Source organism: Mustela nivalis, assembly GCF_964662115.1.
Source record: "Mustela nivalis genome assembly, chromosome: 6".
In the NCBI taxonomy this organism is placed as follows: domain Eukaryota; kingdom Metazoa; phylum Chordata; class Mammalia; order Carnivora; family Mustelidae; genus Mustela; species Mustela nivalis.
In genome coordinates this window covers 21,126,734-21,145,273 of record NC_139025.1, presented here as the reverse complement: position 1 = coordinate 21,145,273, position 18,540 = coordinate 21,126,734, and the positions used below count along the sequence as shown (strand labels likewise).

Below are 18,540 nucleotides of genomic sequence, written 5' to 3'. Positions count from 1 at the left end.
AAGTATATGCTAAGTTAGACAACACAGATAATAATGCTTTTTGTCTGTCTTCTGTTCATTAAGAACACATTCCAGTTTCATGAGTGCTCATTTACTGATACTTAAAATATTACTTACAAATATTTTAAGAATACCTCAAAATTATGATTAGAATGTGTGTGATATATGAGCTTTGAATATATAGATTTCATTTTAAAAACAAAATAGTTATGTAAATAAAAATGTATCATTTGAAAGGGAATTTCTCCATTTTGGGAATACTATTATTGGCTTTTATTTCCATAAATCAGCATATGGAGAGAGGTTAGGCAAAGCAGCTGGAGCTAATAATCTTTTGGTAAATAAAAAATAAAATAGTTGCAACCATTTCAAAAATACATTTCAGTAACAGATGGTGGTACCAGAAAAATGTGCAAACCGTAAATTTCCACTCTTATTTAATTTTTTTTTATTTAAATTTTTTATTTTTTATAAACATATATTTTTATCCCCAGGGGTACAGGTCTGTGAATCACCAGGTTTACACACTTCACAGCACTCACCAAAGCACATACCCTCCCCAATGTCCATAATCCCATCCCCTTCTCCCAAACCCCCTCCCCCCTTAATCTTGTGAGATTAAGAATCACTTATGGTTTGTCTCCCTCCCAATCCCATCTTGTTTCATTGATTCTTCTCCTACCCACTTAAGCCCCCATGTTGCATCACCACTTCCTCATATCAGGGAGATCATATGATAGTTGTCTTTCTCTGCTTGACTTATTTCGCTAAGCATGATATGCTCTAGTTCCATCCATGTTGTCGCAAATGGCAAGATTTCATTTCTTTTGATGGCTGCATAGTATTCCATTGTGTATATATACCACATCTTCTTGATCCATTCATCTGTTGATGGACATCTAGGTTCTTTCCATAGTTTGGCTATTGTGGACATTGCTGCTATAAACATTCGGGTACACGTGCCCCTTTGGATCACTACGTTTGTATCTTTAGGGTAAATACCCAATAGTGCAATTGCTGGGTCATAGGGCAGTTCTATTTTCAACATTTTGAGGAACCTCCATGCTGTTTTCCAGAGTGGCTGCACCAGCTTGCATTCCCACCAACAGTGTAGGAGGGTTCCCCTTTCTCCGCATCCTCGCCAGCATCTGTCATTTCGTGACTTGTTGATTTTAGCCATTCTGACTGGTGTGAGGTGATCTCTCATTGTGGTTTTGATTTGTATTTCCCTGATGCCGAGTGATATGGAGCACTTTTTCATGTGTCTGTTGGCCATCTGGATGTCTTCTTTGCAGAAATGTCTGTTCATGTCCTCTGCCCATTTCTTGATTGGATTATTTGTTCTTTGGGTGTTGAGTTTGCTAAGTTCTTTATAGATTCTGGACACTAGTCCTTTATCTGATATGTCGTTTGCAAATATCTTCTCCCATTCTGTCAGTTGTCTTTTGATTTTGTTAACTGTTTCCTTTGCTGTGCAAAAGCTTTTGATCTTGATGAAATCCCAATAGTTCATTTTTGCCCTTGCTTCCCTTGCCTTTGGCGTTGTTCCTAGGAAGATGTTGCTGCGGCTGAGGTCGAAGAGGTTGCTGCCTATGTTCTCCTCAAGGATTTTGATGGATTCCTTTCACACATTGAGGTCCTTCATCCATTTTGAGTCTATTTTTGTGTGTGGTGTAAGGAAATGGTCCAATTTCATTTTTCTGCATGTGGCTGTCCAATTTTCCCAGCACCATTTATTGAAGAGGCTGTCTTTTTTCCATTGGACATTGTTTCCTGCTTTGTCGAAGATTAGTTGACTGTAGAGTTGAGGGTCTATTTCTGGGCTCTCTATTCTGTTCCATTGATCTATGTGTCTGTTTTTGTGCCAGTACCATGCTGTCTTGATGATGACAGCTTTGTAATAGAGCTTGAAGTCCGGAATTGTGATGCCACCAACGTTGGCTTTCTTTTTCAATATCCCTTTGGCTATTCGAGGTCTTTTCTGGTTCCATATAAATTTTAGAATTATTTGTTCCATTTCTTTGAAAAAGATGGATGGTACTTTGATAGGAATTGCATTAAATGTGTAGATTGCTTTAGGTAGCATAGACATTTTCACAGTATTTATTCTTCCAATCCAGGAGCATGGAACATTTTTCCATTTCTTTGTGTCTTCCTCAATTTCTTTCATGAGTACTTTATAGTTTTCTGAGTATAGATTCTGTGTCTCTTTGGTTAGGTTTATTCCTAGGTATCTTATGGTTTTGGGTGCAATTGTAAATGGGATTGACTCCTTAATTTCTCTTTCTTCTGTCTTGCTGTTGGTGTAGAGAAATGCAACTGATTTCTGTGCATTGATTTTATATCCTGACACTTTACTGAATTCCTGTATAAGTTCTAGCAGTTTTGGAGTGGAGTCTTTTGGGTTTTCCACATATAGTATCATATCATCTGCGAAGAGTGATAATTTGACTTCTTCTTTGCCGATTTGGATGCCTTTAATTTCCTTTTGTTGTCTGATTGCTGAGGCTAGGACCTCTAGTACTATGTTGAATAACAGTGGTGATAATGGACATCCCTGCCGTGTTCCTGACCTTAGCGGAAAAGCTTTCAGTTTTTCTCCATTGAGAATGATATTTGCGGTGGGTTTTTCATAGATGGCTTTGATGATATTGAGGTATGTGCCCTCTATCCCTACACTTTGAAGAGTTTTGATCAGGAAGGGATGCTGTACTTTGTCAAATGCTTTTTCAGCATCTATTGAGAGTATCATATGGTTCTTGTTCTTTCTTTTACTGATGTTTTGTATCACATTGACTGATTTGCGGATGTTGAACCAACCTTGCAGCCCTGGAATAAATCCCACTTGGTCGTGGTGAATAATCCTTTTAATGTACTGTTGAATCCTATTGGCTAGTATTTTGTTGAGTATTTTCGCATCTGTGTTCATCAAGGATATTGGTCTCTTTTTTGGTGGGATCCTTGTCTGGTTTTGGGATCAAGGTGATGCTGGCCTCATAAAATGAGTTTGGAAGTTTTCCTTCCATTTCTATTTTTCGGAACAGTTTCAGGAGAATAGGAATTAGTTCTTCTTTAAATGTTTGGTAGAATTCCCCCGGGAAGCTGTCTTGCCCTGGGCTTTTGTTTGTTTGGAGATTTTTAATGACTGTTTCAATCTCCTTACTGGTTATGGGTCTGTTCAGGCTTTCTATTTCTTCCTGGTTCATCTTATTTAATTTTTTAAGACTCCTTCTCCTCCTCTTCCTTGTTTTTAATGGTAGAACACAAATAGACTGAAAGGAACCAAAATAGAGCTGATACAATTAACTGCTCTATAAGCAAGGTATTTTGCAGTCTGTTGTCAGATAAACTTTGGCATCTTTAAAGAAATAGACAGTGAAGGAAGCTAGGCGTAAAAGCACTTAATCAAAGTGCCTGTGGATGACATCATTATCCTAGACAGAATTTTTAAAATTTTTAAAATTTTTAAATTTTTAAAATTTCTGCCTACACTTTTGCCCTGGATTTTGTCAAGCTGACCTCTAACATTTGTAAATCTAAGTACTTCAGTTTTTCTATGTCATTATTGTAGGTACATCTAAACTTATAACACAAACTTTCTGTAGTCACTGGTGCTATGTATATTGTGAATATTTGTTAAATATTGACTCGTTACTGTTAGGTGAAAACAAAACTCAATCTTTAGGCATAATATTTTCCAATTTCTGCTTAACTCTGCAGCTAAGTGAGTGTAGTTCTCTTACATGAGCAAATTTGCATGCATTTCTGTAGAATCTATGTTAGGGTATGTTTTCTTCTTGGTATGCAAATTAGACAATTTAGAGTAAGAAAAGCATCTGAAGAAACTAAATGGGATCTTTACATGGTTTCCAAAATTTAAGTCTACTTTAAAGATTTATGTATTTGAGAGAGAGAGAGAAAGAGAAGGTGCATGCATGCACATTTGCACACAAACGGGGAGGGTCAGAGCAAGAGAGGGAGAGAGAATCCTTGAGCAGACTGTGCTGAGTGTAGAGCTCTACATGGGGCTTGATCCAGAGACCCTGAGATCACAACCTGAGCCAAAACCAAGAGTTGGCCACGGCTGACTGAGCTGCCCAGGCACCCAAAAGCCTACTTTAAAGTACAGCAATTATAATTTTTGCCAAGGTTATTGCTGGCTTTTTTTTTTTTTAAGTTGTGTTTTTCATTTGTGTGGAAGCTAATTATTTGATAGCTGCTATATGTGTGGGTGAATAATGACTACTAGTTTGTTTCTATTATGGTCTCTATGAAATAATGGTTAATATTTTTTTAAGAATTTTCTAGTAACTATTTTTTCCTGTGATTTTTTTTCTCTCTCACAATGAACTAGTCAAAGATGGAATTAGTTGTGAATTTGTGAGATACAATGATTACAATGATTATTAGTGAAGCACTTACTGTTGCTATGTATTTACCAAGAAAGTTTATACATGTGGTTCTTCGCCACATTTTTTTCATTTTTTCTTATTGAAGCCGAATTTTATTGAATGATTTATCTTAGGAATTTCTGATACTATTTGTGGAGTTGGTGCCTAGTTTCCTACTGTTTGCTGTTGCTTGGAAACCTTACTTTCCTAGGAACTGGTCAAGAAGTTTGCTAGTAAGAATTTTGGAAAGTAGGGCCCCTGTGTGGCTCAGTTGGTTAAGTGACTGTCTTTGGCTTAGGTCGATCCTGGAGTTCCAGGATCCAGCCCTTCATCAGGCTCCCTCCTCAGTGGGGAGCCTGCTTTTCCCTCTGACCCTACACCTCTCATGTTCTCTCTCTTGCTCTCTCTCTCTCAAATAAATAAATAAAATCTTTAAAAAAAAGAATCTTGGAAAGTCATAATTTTCTTAAATTTATTTTTTGTTTTTAAAAGATTTTGTTTATTTATTTGATAGAGATCACAAGTAGGTAGAGAGGCAGGCAGAGAGAGAGGGGGAAACAGGCTCCCCACTGAGCAGAGAGCCCGATGCAGGACTTGATCCCAGGACCCTGGGATCATGACCTGAACCGAAGGCAGAGGCTTTAACCCACTGAGTCACCCTGGTGCCCCGAAAGTCGGTGTTTTTAGCTTAAACAAACCAGAGTTCTAGGGCCAGGTAGGTAGAGTTAGCTTATATTTTCCCTGGGTACTAAATGCACAGAGCAGCTGTTTGAGAACTCTGTAAAGTAAATACAGGCAGTCCTTGTTGCCTGGTTTTGTTGTGCATGTGTTTCACTTCCCAGTTTGGTCAAATAACATCAGCCCCCCAAACAACACAATTTGAAATTTCTGTTAACAAAGTTTATTAACGAGGAGTAACTGCAAAAAGCACAGCTACTAGCTCTTCAGTTCACGCATTACTATCTAAATAAGAGATCATTGAAGTCTGTTGTTGTTTGGTCGCAGATAGCAAAACATACAGTTGTGTTACTTCCTTGCCTTCTGATGATAAACCTGTAGTGTGCTACTTTATAAAAATTAATAAAGGGTTGGCTAACAGTGCAACAATAAAGTGAAAAGTGATAATTCTGGAATTGAAATGTGAATCATATTATGACGGAGTTCTATGTGGGGTCATAAAGAAGTAGCTGCTGTTAGTGGGAATATTGATACTGCTGCTCTTCAAGAATCCCTAGACATACAGCCAGCCAGAGGAATTTAGTGAAATCATTTTTAAGGAATGACAGTTCTTCTAAAGAGTTTCTCCAGATTAAGGCATCCCATTGTTTCATTCCATTTATTTTTTGATCTTCTATGCATTGTCTACAATCCTCAGAGTAAAAACTACTATATATTGAGCAAACTAGTCCTCCCCAGGCTTTGTTTTAATTATTTTACATGCAGTCTTATTGTTCCCACACACACACACAAAAAATGTGAGACTTTAGCTCACATGGCATGAAATATGTGGATAGGAACTGAAGCAGAAGCACAAGGAGCACAGATGAGGAAATCACTGCCAGACTTCCCCCGGTCTTTCTGAATCACGATGTTTTCAATGACCATAGCTCTTATTTGGAGTACCCATTGATGACTGAATGATTTCCTTTCAGAGATTTGCTTTGCATCGTAGTCAGTTTTTTTGAGTTACATATTGTTTCAGTTCATTAAACTTCTGCTTTGTTTCTAGTTAGAGTCTTTGACATAGAGCCATCACAGAAATTTCAGAGCTCTATGAGAATGTGAAAGTTTTATATTTTTATTTATTTGTTTATTCATTCATTTATTTTTAAAGAATTTATTTGACAGATTGAGAGAGCACAAAGATGGGGAGCAGCAGAGGGAGAGGGAGCAGGGAACCTGATGTGGGGCTCGATTTCAGGACCCTGGCCTTATGACCTGAGCTGAAGGCAGACACTTAACTGACTGAGCCACCCAACACCTGGATATTTTTATTTTAATGTTTATCTAAAAGCTTTGGTGGTTTTACACAATTTCATTTATCTACTAGTTTCCAAAATAATAAGTTTATTTGCTAGCATGCTCTAGTAGTGACCAGTGGTTTTTTTCAACGTGGGGATCATTAACTCACAAATTTATGCATATTTGAAGTGTTTGAATTCATTGTAGTTAATATTACCATTGATGCTCAAGTTATTTCATCATTGCCTAGAGGGAGACTTCTGGTCTTCTAAGTTTAAGAACATGTTTTGACAATTTGGATAAACTACCTTATAATTGCCATTCAATTTCAGTGCCCAAGTTTTATTTGTATTTGTACTAGTACATAGTAATAATGTTTCAGTTATTGTAGTCTAATATCAAATGAATGCATGTAAATGAATAGACCTAATACGTAAATAATACTTTCATCTCAAGTTGAGGTGAAAAATATGGCATAATATGTTCTATGATGCTGCTTTTACAGACTTTCAGATAAGGGAAATAGGTGGAAAATTGAATCATCATTTGGTACCTGCACAGGGAGCCACACTAAACTCTTAGAACCTGTACCATTGGAGTCAGTACCACAGTCTTGTGTGGAGCATTGGTTTAGCATTCAGCAAAATAACATCATCCATCATAGTAAAGTAAATTAATCTTAAATTGAGTTTTATTAGTTTTTTTTTTTAAATTTCATTTCAAGTTTGGTTTGCTTTAGGACCTAGTTAGGGGTTAAAATCCTAAAGAATCTAAAACAATTTTTATAATTTTATTTTTTCTTTATCTGTTTGTTTTTATGTTTTAGGAGTTATCAGATCAGTTTCATACACCACAATTAGATTTTGTGTAGTATCTCTTGTGTTATTGCTACTCTAAGTGTAGATTAAAAAAAAAAGATTTTATTTATTTATTTGAGGTAGAGTGAGAGAGAGAGAGCACAAGTGGTGGGAGGGAGTGTCAGAGGGAGAGGCAAAAGCAGACACCCATCGAGCTGGGAGCTGGACACTGGGCTTGATTCCAGGACTCAAGATCATAACCTGAGCCCAAGACAGATGCTTAAGCAACTGAGCCACCCAGATGTCCCATTAAGTGTAGATTTTAATTCAGTTATATTTTCAGTTTTGTATTTTAGGTGGAGGACCTGGTTTTATCATGATATTTGCAGGAGTGATTATTTATCTCGTTTACCTTTTACATTATAGTTTTTGGTATTTATATATCAACCTGTTCATCTATTCAATGGTGTATGATAGATCTTTTTAGAATTTTAAAATGAGGTTGCCAAATAGTTTGTCTAACTTTTTATCTTATTTATGAAATAATAAAATTTCAATATCTGTTATTACTTCTAGATTTTGGGTTAATGGATTATTTCTGTTATTATGTAATATTTTCCATCTGGTTCCATGATGGTTCTTTGTTACTGTTGTTATTAGTAGGGAGTGTGTGTGTGTGTGTATGTGTGTGTATATGTGTGTGTGAATTCATTTTATTCATCAGCTTTTAGCTATAGCTTAGGATTTGTTAGCAGTAAGCCCACATGAAAAGGATGATGGTAAGTTCTGCTTCTGGCATTGGTAAGGAAGATTATTTTGGATAACCTATCCTATTCAGAATAACTAGAAAGGCAATAAATAAATAAAATTATGAATCTATCAGAGAACAACCAAGCAAGTAAAGAATATTATAGTCTGGATCTTGTAAAGATCTGTCAAAAATGGAAGTCCAGAAGGATGAGTTGTGCTTTGTGACTCTTCTTCCCTTAAGGCAGTAGCTGATTTCAAAAGAGATGGCTTAGAAGCAGAGAGGATAGTATCAAAGCTATCAGTAGACTGGAGAGGCCAGGGAGAGCAAAACTGGAGTCAAGGAATCTTCAAGTTTTCACTGGAGACCCCAAAGAATGATAGCTTAGGAAAAATGATGAGGTGAAAATGAGAAGTAATGAACCAAAAATGGACCTGTTCTGATGGGGCAGAAGGCCAGATTTGAATCATCTTGGTTCCTGACTAGATTAAGGTTATTTGGGTTTCCTAGTGACTGTAGCCTGGCTTCCTGCTAGAAGCAAGACCAAATCCCTTCTGGAGGAAGATCTCATCATCAGAGCTTTAAATAATCACCAAAGTTTTTCAAATATAATGTCTATTGCATGATAATCACACATAAGAAAATGTAAGAGATGAATGAAAATCAATGGAAAAGAACAGACAGTAGAAACATACTTAATAATATAAGAAAATGTGATTAACCTAGTCAAGAAATTAAAAAACGAGGTTGAGAATTTCGACAAAGAATTGGAAACTCCAAAAATGAACCAAATGAAAGTTATAGAAACTGAGTAATGTAACGAAAATATGCAAATAAATAAATTAAAACCAATCCTGTTAAAGTATGGATTAAATAACAGTTGGTATTACATTGAAGAGAGAATTAATGAATTTGGCCAACATAAGATACCCCCCCAGAAAATGGACAAATGAAAGGACGAATAATGTAGAAAAGAGTATGATTGACATATAGGATTTGGTAAAAAGATAACTTGAATATAACCAGGTTTTCAGAAAGAGGAGTGGAGAGAAAGGGGCAGAAGCAGTGTTTGAAGAGATGATGGCTGAGAATTTATAACACAGGAAAGATATTAAGGTACAGATTCCATGATCTCTATGGATAAAAAATGGGATAACTACAAATAAAACTTCACATTGTTTTATCACAGTAAAATCATTGACAATCAGGGTCAAACAAAGCCTTAATAATTAGAACTAGGGGCTCCTGGGTGGCTCAGCGGGTTAAAGCCTCTGCCTTCGGCTCAGGTCATGATCTCAGGGTCCTGGGATCGAGCCCCGCATTGGGTTTTCTGCTTACCGGGGAGCCTGCTTCCTCCCCTCTCTCTGCCTGCCTCTCTGCCTACTTGTGATCTCTGTCAAATAAATAAATAAAATATTAAAAAAAATAATTAGAACTAAAAAAAGCAGACTACCCTCAAAAAAAGCAACAAAAAGAAGTGACAGCTTACTTTATTTCTAAAGGGATACTGACATCAGGCTTCACTTGAAAGATGTGAATAATAAAGAACAAACACAGAAAAGGTTAATAGAGCTGGTTCTGTCACTAATTTGTGTTATCTAAAGTCATTTTATATTTCTAGTCCTTTTTTCATGTTACAGTTTAGATTTGAGTTTCTTAATATAATTTAATTGTATTCAGAGCTTATCATAGGTGTTCATTGTATGAAATTTTTGGTCCAGTTCCATATTAGATTTAGTTTTATTTTACTTACGTAAAATGATGCTCAGGGTAGACCTTGTTTTCCTGGGCCTTCTCTGTGTAGTTTTAATAGGCTGGGTCCTGTAGCTAGTGAATGCTCAGGCAGGATGCGTTCTTGTATATCCCAGCTTAGGGAAGCAGGGGACAGAGAGTGTAGAAATATTAGCCTCCCCCCACCCCCCAGAAATGAGAACAACCTTAGAGGTGCATTCCTGAAATTTTATTTCTTTTAATCCAGACTGTGTTATCCTTGGTTCTGCAGAAGAGCTAAATCCAAATAACTGAAATCGGAAAGGATTTGCTCATTTGTCATTCATATTCTGTTTCATTTGTGCTTTCTCTTCTACTGAGGCTACTTTTTTCTGCACAGTTCCCTAAGGAAACCAAATTGTTCTCTCCATGAGTGGTGTTGTACTATTTATTTCTGGCTGAATTTAGGAAACCCTGTCCTTTCAATCATTTGTTTTGACATTCTCTTTAAAGAGTTATGGGTAACTTGTTCTATGGATCTTTGCATTATTTTTATTATACTTTATTTATCTTTGGATAAGATCTCTAGATCTGAAGTTGCCCAGCAGTTCAGATTATATGGATTTCCCTCAGCTTTAGTCTCTTGTCACTTTGGGTTTCAGTTGTATCCTCTTCTCAGGTCTGTAGCTGTATACAGCTCTGGATGTTTATTCTTTGTAGTTAGTGTCTTTTTTTTTTTTAATTTTTTATTTTTTATAAACATATATTTTTATCCCCAGGGGTACAGGTCTGTGAATCACCAGGTTTACACACTTCACAGCACTCACCAAAGCACATACCCTCCCCAATGTCCATAATCCCACCCCCTTCTCCCAAACCCCCTCCCCCCAGCAACCCTCAGTTCGTTTTGTGAGATTAAGAGTCACTTATGGTTTGTCTCCCTCCCAATCCAGTGTCTTTTTACTTAATTTAGCTCTTTAGGTCTAAAAGTTGTCTCATATCCCCTGCTGGCTGACTCCTTAATAATGTGAAGAGGGCATTTGGACAATTCTATTCCCTAGTATGTATTAACAGACTGACATCTGCCCACATAGTTTTCTGGAATTTGAAGTCTTTGAATGAATGAAAAAGATGTTCTGATATGCAATTGGACAATGCACATTATTTTAATAGCAGCAGTTACTGTGATAGCTGGTCAGTTTCCTGTTTGTTATAGACCTGGGGCTTCTGAAGGAATATTTAGAGGGGAGGAAGACTCTCTTTCTTCTCTCAGATATATGGCCAAGTATGGTTGGCACATCAATTAAACATTTAATCTGGTTTTGTAAGCCCTTAGGTAGTAGATCTGTTTTTCACATTCTACTAATAGAAAGATGGAATAGGTAGCAACAGATGCTACTTAAAACCAGATGTTAGAATTGGTTCTGAGAATATTTATGTTTATATGTTTATAGTTTTTTTTTTTTTTAAGATTTTATTTATTTATTTGACAGAGAGAAACCATGAGAGAGGGAACACAAGCAGGGAGAGTGGGGGAGGGAGAATCTTTATTCCCTTTATTCCTGTAGAGCAGGGAGCCTGACACGGGGCTTGTTCCCAGGGTCTGGGATCATGACCTCAGCTGAAGCCAAATGCTTAAAGACTGAGCCACCTGGGTACCATCTATGTTTATAGTTCTTACCTTACTCCAAATTTTTTTCTGATACAATTCTCCTTGGGAACTCCGATTATTTCAGAAGTAGCTTAAAAATCTCTTGTCTGTTTGTATTTGGAATTGTTTAGAGAGAATAACTTTTCCTTCATTATATTCTTCAGTTAAAAGAAAGCTTGGAACAATCAATAGGCCAGCTGCGGAGTCAACGTTTATTGAGAAACTCAGGAGGGAGAAGTATTTCTGTTACAAGTCTGACTGCGAGTGACCTTGATGGTGGCACTGTGACAGGTGAACTCTTCAGATGTCTTGAAAACTCTCTTTTTGTTTTACAAGTATTCCTGAGGTCCATATTGAATACATTTAATCTTTGAAGAAATAGGACCCGTACACAATATCATACAAATGAAGTTAAGAAGATGCAGTTGTCAGTGATTTTATGGTGAATATTTTGAAATATGTTCAGTGGGACTTTGTTATTCTATTACATTTGTTCTGAGACTCCATAGACTACATAGAGTTTTACTTGACAAACCTTGAATTTAATTTTCTGCCTCTAATCAAAATGAATACCCAAATAGGATTTACTTTCTAGATGAGAAATCTCTTCCCAGCTTCATAGTTTTTCAAAGTCTGGTTAAGAAATAGCCTATGATGCTTGTTAAGAACAGGTGAATTTTATCTTTGGTGTGCAGCTGGAATTCAACGGCTAGATTAAAGATGTAACTCTTGGTTGGCCTGTGGTTAGTCTTAATACTTTCCTACAACACTGAGATCACATTTGAATGAAAAGGACTTAGAGTAGAGAAGAACAGAAAAGTTTGCAGTGAAGAGAGGTGATTTACGTAGAAGTGAACATTAGTAGCCCACATTGTTAATACTGCTGTTGATCATGATATGGATTAAAAATTGGATACAATTAGCTATTTTTAATGTACTGATTTTTAAACAGTGTTTTAGATTACTTTGTTGTTTGACAATTGCTTTATTGGTATAAAGTTATATTTTAGAAAGACAAAAGTTATTTTTATTTGCCAATTTATTATTTATAAATAAGGGAAATACCATATTACATCTTTGAAAAGCATAGCAAGTTAAAACTTTTGATGTTTTCTATCTCCAAGTTATTTCTATTGCTCATTTTATCTGCTTTTAAGAGGAAGATTTGTGCCACTTTTGTGGCCCTAGCAAGATAGTTGGGAAATAGTTTGGGTTAGGTCCTATGTATATATTTTCTGAACAAAATTTTAGATTGTTTCTTCTCCTGTATGTTTTATTCTCTTTTTTTCCTTTCATCTCTAAAGAGAGCTCCCGGTTTCCACCTACCTCACCCCTCAAAGACTATGGGGATCAACAGGGTACTAAGCGAATTAGGTCCAGAACTGGTGTCCGATTTGTTCGGGAGCCTGATGACATGGGCCAGGTACTTTATATTATTCTGTAATTTGTGTTTGATCTGTTTTTTTTTTTTTTTTTTGAAACCAAATAAACTTTTATTTTCAATAAATAATTATCATTTACTTTGAATTTTGTAATGGAGGAGGATGTTTCATGGAACATTTAAAGGTGAGTTTAGCTGGTCATGTTTTTGTTTCTTTGCAGGGTGTCTCATTCTTTTGCAAGCCCTGTTTAATCAGCCACTTTGTTTCATATAAACAAGTTAGTCTCTGTGGTTAACCTGTTGATTTTTTTTGTTAGTGTTTTTCTGATTGTTAAATCACTGATGGAGCTAATTAATAGAAGCAAGAACTTTTATACTTTTTTCATATATTTCATGTATTCACTAAAGATTTTGGGTGTATTGGTTTTACAGATATATTTTCTTTTTTTGCTTCTTTAAACGTCCCTACAAGAGCTGAAAAAGATGTTTCTTGTTGCCTTGGGTAGCTAAATTAATTAGGTAAGGGCTAGAGGATGTTGCCGACTTTGACATGTATGTTTTGGTGGTTTCGGAGTTGTGGGCTCAAAGTTTGTCAGGATACTCATCTGTAACTTTTACTTGTTATAGCATAAGAGAAGTAACAGATCCAAGTGTACAAGAAGACACCTTGTAGGACCTTCTCCTTCATTGTGTGATTTTTTTTTTTTAGTAGGTGCAACTTTAGAGTGAATTATATGGTGAAACCTGGAGCTGAGAACAATATCCTACTCTGATTCATTTACTCTTTCATTCTGTTTATTTATTGCTAGTGTTCTGAGACAGCGCTTGTGCCTGGAAACAGGAATAAGTAAAAACCTTGCCTTTTCATGGAGCTTGTAATCTGCCTGTGGCGGGGGGACTAGTTATTAATAAAATAAGTACACAAATACTCCCTTAATTGTGAGCTGAAAGAATAGGGCCATGGGAGTGTGTGGTAGAGGGACTTTCCCAGTCAGGGAAGGTTTCCTGAGGAAAGGCTGATGGAGCTGAAACCTAAAGGTTGAGTGAGTCATTTTTGGTAAAACAAATACTTTGGCAGGAGGGAAGTTCGCACCTCTGAGCACCTTTAAGAAGACCATGTGGCCGGAGATGTATGAAGGGCTGAGACTGTGCACAGCTTTGCATAGAGGTGACATTTATTTTGAAAAGATCACTCCACCTCTAGTGTGGAAAAATGGAATCCATGTAGGCACACCAATTAAGAGGATATTGCTGTATTGTGGATGTGAGATGCTAGTTACTTGGATTAGGATAAATGGAGTTGGAGAGAACGAGGTGGGGCAGTAGACTTAAAAGCTATTTGGTGGGTAAAATGAAAGGTTTTGAAGATCAGATGACCATTTGGGGAGGGTGAGAATGATTGAAAAGGAGGCATCAGAATCAGAACCTAGGATTCTGATTTGCAAAACTGGAAAATAATGGCCACACCCAATTTCTTTTTAACTGTTCTTCCTGATTTTAAGTCTCTTAAGATGACCCGTAACTCCACATTATCAGTGTACTGCCCTGCTCATCATTTGTGATTTTGTTTGCATGTCTATCTCCTATGTTAGATTCTGAGCCCCTTTTTCCTACCATAATTGGTGGCACTGATGCGCATTTGTTGAAATGAATCAATTTGTTGTTTCTGCAAATCTCTATGATTTACATTTTTAAAAATAAATTATAGTATACACATACATATATAGTATACATATTTACAGTTAATAGTACAATAATTTAATGAAAAATCCATGTAACCACTACCCAGGCTAGGAATTAGAGTATTATCAATACAAGGGCTATCAACTATCCTAACTTTTATATAAATCATTCTCTTGCTTTAAAAACAAAACATTTGCACTACTTATATCTTGTTTAGTATTACCTGTGTTTAAAATTTATATAAGTGGAATAATACTTTGTCTTTTGCTATTTTTCAATTGATGTTATGTTTTTGACATTCAGCCTTACTAGTGTGTACGTAGGTTTCAACATTTCATTTTTACTGCTGTATTATATCCACTGGGAGAATATATCACGATTTATTTATATCCATTCTGTTCTTAATGGACTTTTGGGTTATATTTGGTGTTTCCATTATGAACAGTGTTGCTTCAAACATTCTTGTATGTGGTTCCTGGTGCACGTTGGCAAGAGTTTCTCTGTAGCATGGATTGACATACCATGGCATGGAATAGAGTCCTTGTATAACACAGTTATGCTCATTTGTTTATGGCTACTTCTGTGCCAAAAGTGGCAGCATTGAGTAATTTTGACAGAGATCACATAGTCTGAAAGCCTGAAATATTTGCTGTTGTATTATTTACAGAGTTTGCTGACTTCTTTTTTACTGGGGTATCTAAAGGATCAGAATTACTGTCCTATAAAGGATGTGACGGTTTATATATAAGAAGTTTTATATAACTTTTAAGAAATGTTTTTCTTTGGAGAAATATTTCTTTCAGAATAGACGTGTTTTATTATGTGTTAATAACATTATAAAATTTGGGCATTAGTGCAAAAAATAAGTTCTTACCAACCTCAGTGAATCTTCATGGAAGAATTAAACAGAATCCTAAATGGATGACTATGTTTTGCCTTTACCAGCTTCATGCTTTTCATCAGTCCCTCCGAGACCTCAGCAGTGAACAAGTTCGGCTTGGAGATGATTTCAATCGGGAGCTTGCCAGAAGAAGCCGGTAAAAGCAGAATATGGTTTTTGTTGGAGGCATGAGTTATTAGAAGAACACATTAAGTTCTGTAATTGACATGTTTACATGAATTTAAAAAACAGTGCTGTTTTTATAGCAGTATTTCAGAATTTATTAATAGAACAGTTTAAAAATCCTTTAATTTTAGAATGTACCATGACTCCTTATTAGAAAAATTAATTTCATATTTTTTTTTTAGAGATTTTTACTTATTTATTAGAGACAGCGCATGCTTTCAGGTGTGAGCAGAGAGAGAAGTGGGAGAGGGACAAGCAGACTCCCTCATAAGCGGGGGACCCCAACGATTCAGGGCTTAATCCCAGGACTCTGAGATCATGACCTGAACCGAAGGTGGATGCTTAACAGACTGAGCCACCTAGATGCCCCTAATTTCATATTTTTAAAAACATTTTAGTTACTCTACTGAGCATTGCCATTACAGGGAGATACATTGTGAGTTCTTAGTAAAGAGGTCGATTTGCAAATACATTGGAGGGGGTGAGAGACAGGCAGAGTCTAATCTGATATTTTAGCTTTCAGTTGAAATCCTCAAAAGTGAGTGGTTTATATCTGAAAGGTCTTTGCAGTTTTATCAATTCTGGGTCATCCCCAACAAGTATCACTTTATTTGAAATTTCTTCACTGTCTTTTCATTTTCATCATCAGCACTGACTGTTGGTTTTCATTTGGAGGCTTATTTTTAGAAGAAACCAAACTTTCTATCCCTTCTCAAGAGTCATACTCTATATACAGCAGTGATGAGGGAACAACAAAGCTGAGTGGAAGTTTCTTTACCAAGTCTACTTGCTGACTCCCATTCCATCTAATAGAATCATTCCATAGATGTTTTGTGTTGCTATAGCAAAAAGGATGAAAGCTATAGTTGTAAATCTGTGATCAACTATAGTCTGTATAATTCACCTGCTTTTAAATGAGGAAGGCAGGGAATTTAGTAGTAAGAATTAAATACCTTACTATTGTTCCTACTACTAATAGTTAATATTATTGAACAATTACTTCATGCTAGATAGATTTAGGTTTAAATTTTACAACAACCCTACTGAGGTAGTCATTATTATTTTTTCCAATTTTTGGATGTGGAAAGGGGCACAGAGAGATGAAGTAACTCAATTTGCTGAAGTTTAAATGGAGGATATGGTCTAGTCAGAATTCAGATGTAGGTATATGGCCTCAGAGTATTTGCACTTTACCACTTATAGTACCCTGTGGTTCAAGATTATTTTCATATATAACTGGTATGAATAAAGAGATTGAGCTCCTGATGTCCGAGATGTATTGTTGAGCTATATTTATTGTTACTCTTTTAAGCCAGTAAGGGTTAGTTAATTTAAAACTAGGTATTTAGTTTTGACAGTTGATAAAACGAGCAGAATGGTGTCAACATCGTAGTAAAGTATGTTCTTAGATTGCTTTATTCTGTGGATTTTACATATTTGGAGAAAGGGTATAAATTAAGCACTAGGAACATGAATTTTTAGGTATTTGTCCTGTAAGAAGACAAAACGGAAGTTGTAGAGATGATCTACTTATTTAGTTTAAATGATCATTTGGCTGTGCAGTGGTGGACTGGGAATCTTCTATCTCTGGGCTGGTACGGTCTAGTAATAGTTTGTATGACTCAGACGCATGTGCGAGTGAGGCAGAGAAACTTGACCTAAGCCAAATTAGGAGTCAAATTTCTTGTGAAACCTTGTGACTTAATGTTGTGAATTAAGATTTTAGGATCCTATTCTGCTTTACTTGTACCGCAAATGTAATTCCCAAATCAGTACCATTAACATCAACTAGGGATTTGCAGAAATGCACCTTCTTGGGGACCATTGCAGATCTGTTGGTTCAGCAGTCTATCCTAAGTCCTCCAGATATTTCATATGTTGGCTAATGTTTAAGAACCACTGCAGTAGAGTATTATGTAGTAACATTATTATGTTGTAAATTTAACTAATTGTATATACTTTCTCAAACGGCCAGCTTAAAATATTTTTCTTTCCCTAGGTCGGATGCTGAAACAAAAAGAGCCTTGGAAGAATTGACGGAAAAATTTAATGAAGCCCAAAAACAAGATGTGGTAAGAACTCTTGGTTAAAATAAATAAGTAAAAAAAAAAAAAAAAAAGTAAGCGATTTCATATGCAGATGGTAGTGTGACTGGGCTTGTCATAATCATAGTGAAGTTTCTTGGATTTTAACTTTTTGGACGATATATGTCATTTTGTCTAAAATCTATTCTTGTACTTCTTATAACATATTCATGAATTTGGGTATTATAGTTTTTAAATGTTTACAGTGATAATATATTAGAGATAGAATTATTATTTGCTTAATTTTTAGAATTTCCTTATGAATATTCAAAAGAGACCCAGCAATTCCATGGCTTTTGTTAAATGATGTTTGAAATACGGAATTTCTTGGTAGTGACTCTGTAGCACTCTACATTTTTTAAGTATTTTTAGTATTTTCATTTCACAAGCATGTGTAATCATAATTGCTGCAAAGACCTTGCTGTCTGTTGTTGTTTGACATGATGCCAATTGAAAATACCCCTAATTCTCAAGTTTTATTTATCTTAAACCCAGATTGTTGACAGTCATTATTCAGTGTTTTTTGTTTTTTTAATCACTATTCTTGATGGAATTAAAGTGAAAAATGAAGTACATGCAATGTCTGTTTCTTTGCATCATCAGTTGCACCTCTGTTTGCTTTTTTAGGAGGAAAGAAAAATCAATAGCAATTGTTAACTAAACTTGGAAATTTACCAACTTCAGGAGCAATGTGTATTTATTTATCCCAGAGTAACTTTTGTTTTTTTTTCAAGACCAGGAATGGTAGCAGACAGAATATTTTTCTTAACATGTTTTATTCAAACTGATTTTTTTTCCTGCAGTTTTTATTGTGTTTATAGTTCCTTACATAGATATGTTGAGTTTATTTGGAGTTTGAATTCATTGGACATATACGCTAAGAAATGGATATCCTCTGTTTTCAAAGAGATCAACTTAGTTACTCTACTTGCAGTGAAATTTGCCTGTTTTAGAAATTTGAATAAACATCTGGCCACATAAAAGCATATTCCTCTTGTGCTTTTGGTGCTGATTTCTTTGTGAAGCGCCCAGAAAGATGAAGATATAATGTACTGTCTTCTGTTGAA

At 35.8% G+C, this 18,540-nt stretch overlaps 1 protein-coding gene across 41 annotated transcripts in view; it reads left to right on the top strand.

Moving 5' to 3' along the window:
- The window catches only part of CEP128 (centrosomal protein 128), a 407,789-nt gene that overhangs the window by 26,908 nt on the left and 362,341 nt on the right, over nt 1-18,540 (top strand). For all 41 annotated transcript variants that reach the window (XR_014313195.1, XM_082736376.1, XM_082736360.1 and 38 more), the window contains 4 exons: nt 11,424-11,550; nt 12,564-12,682; nt 15,269-15,360; nt 17,389-17,461. Coding sequence is in view for 40 of the 41 variants with exons in the window: in XM_082736376.1 (XP_082592502.1) it covers nt 11,424-11,550; nt 12,564-12,682; nt 15,269-15,360; nt 17,389-17,461 (411 nt within the window). In the remaining variant the exon portion in view is untranslated. The remainder of the gene's footprint in view (nt 1-11,423; nt 11,551-12,563; nt 12,683-15,268; nt 15,361-17,388; nt 17,462-18,540) is intronic.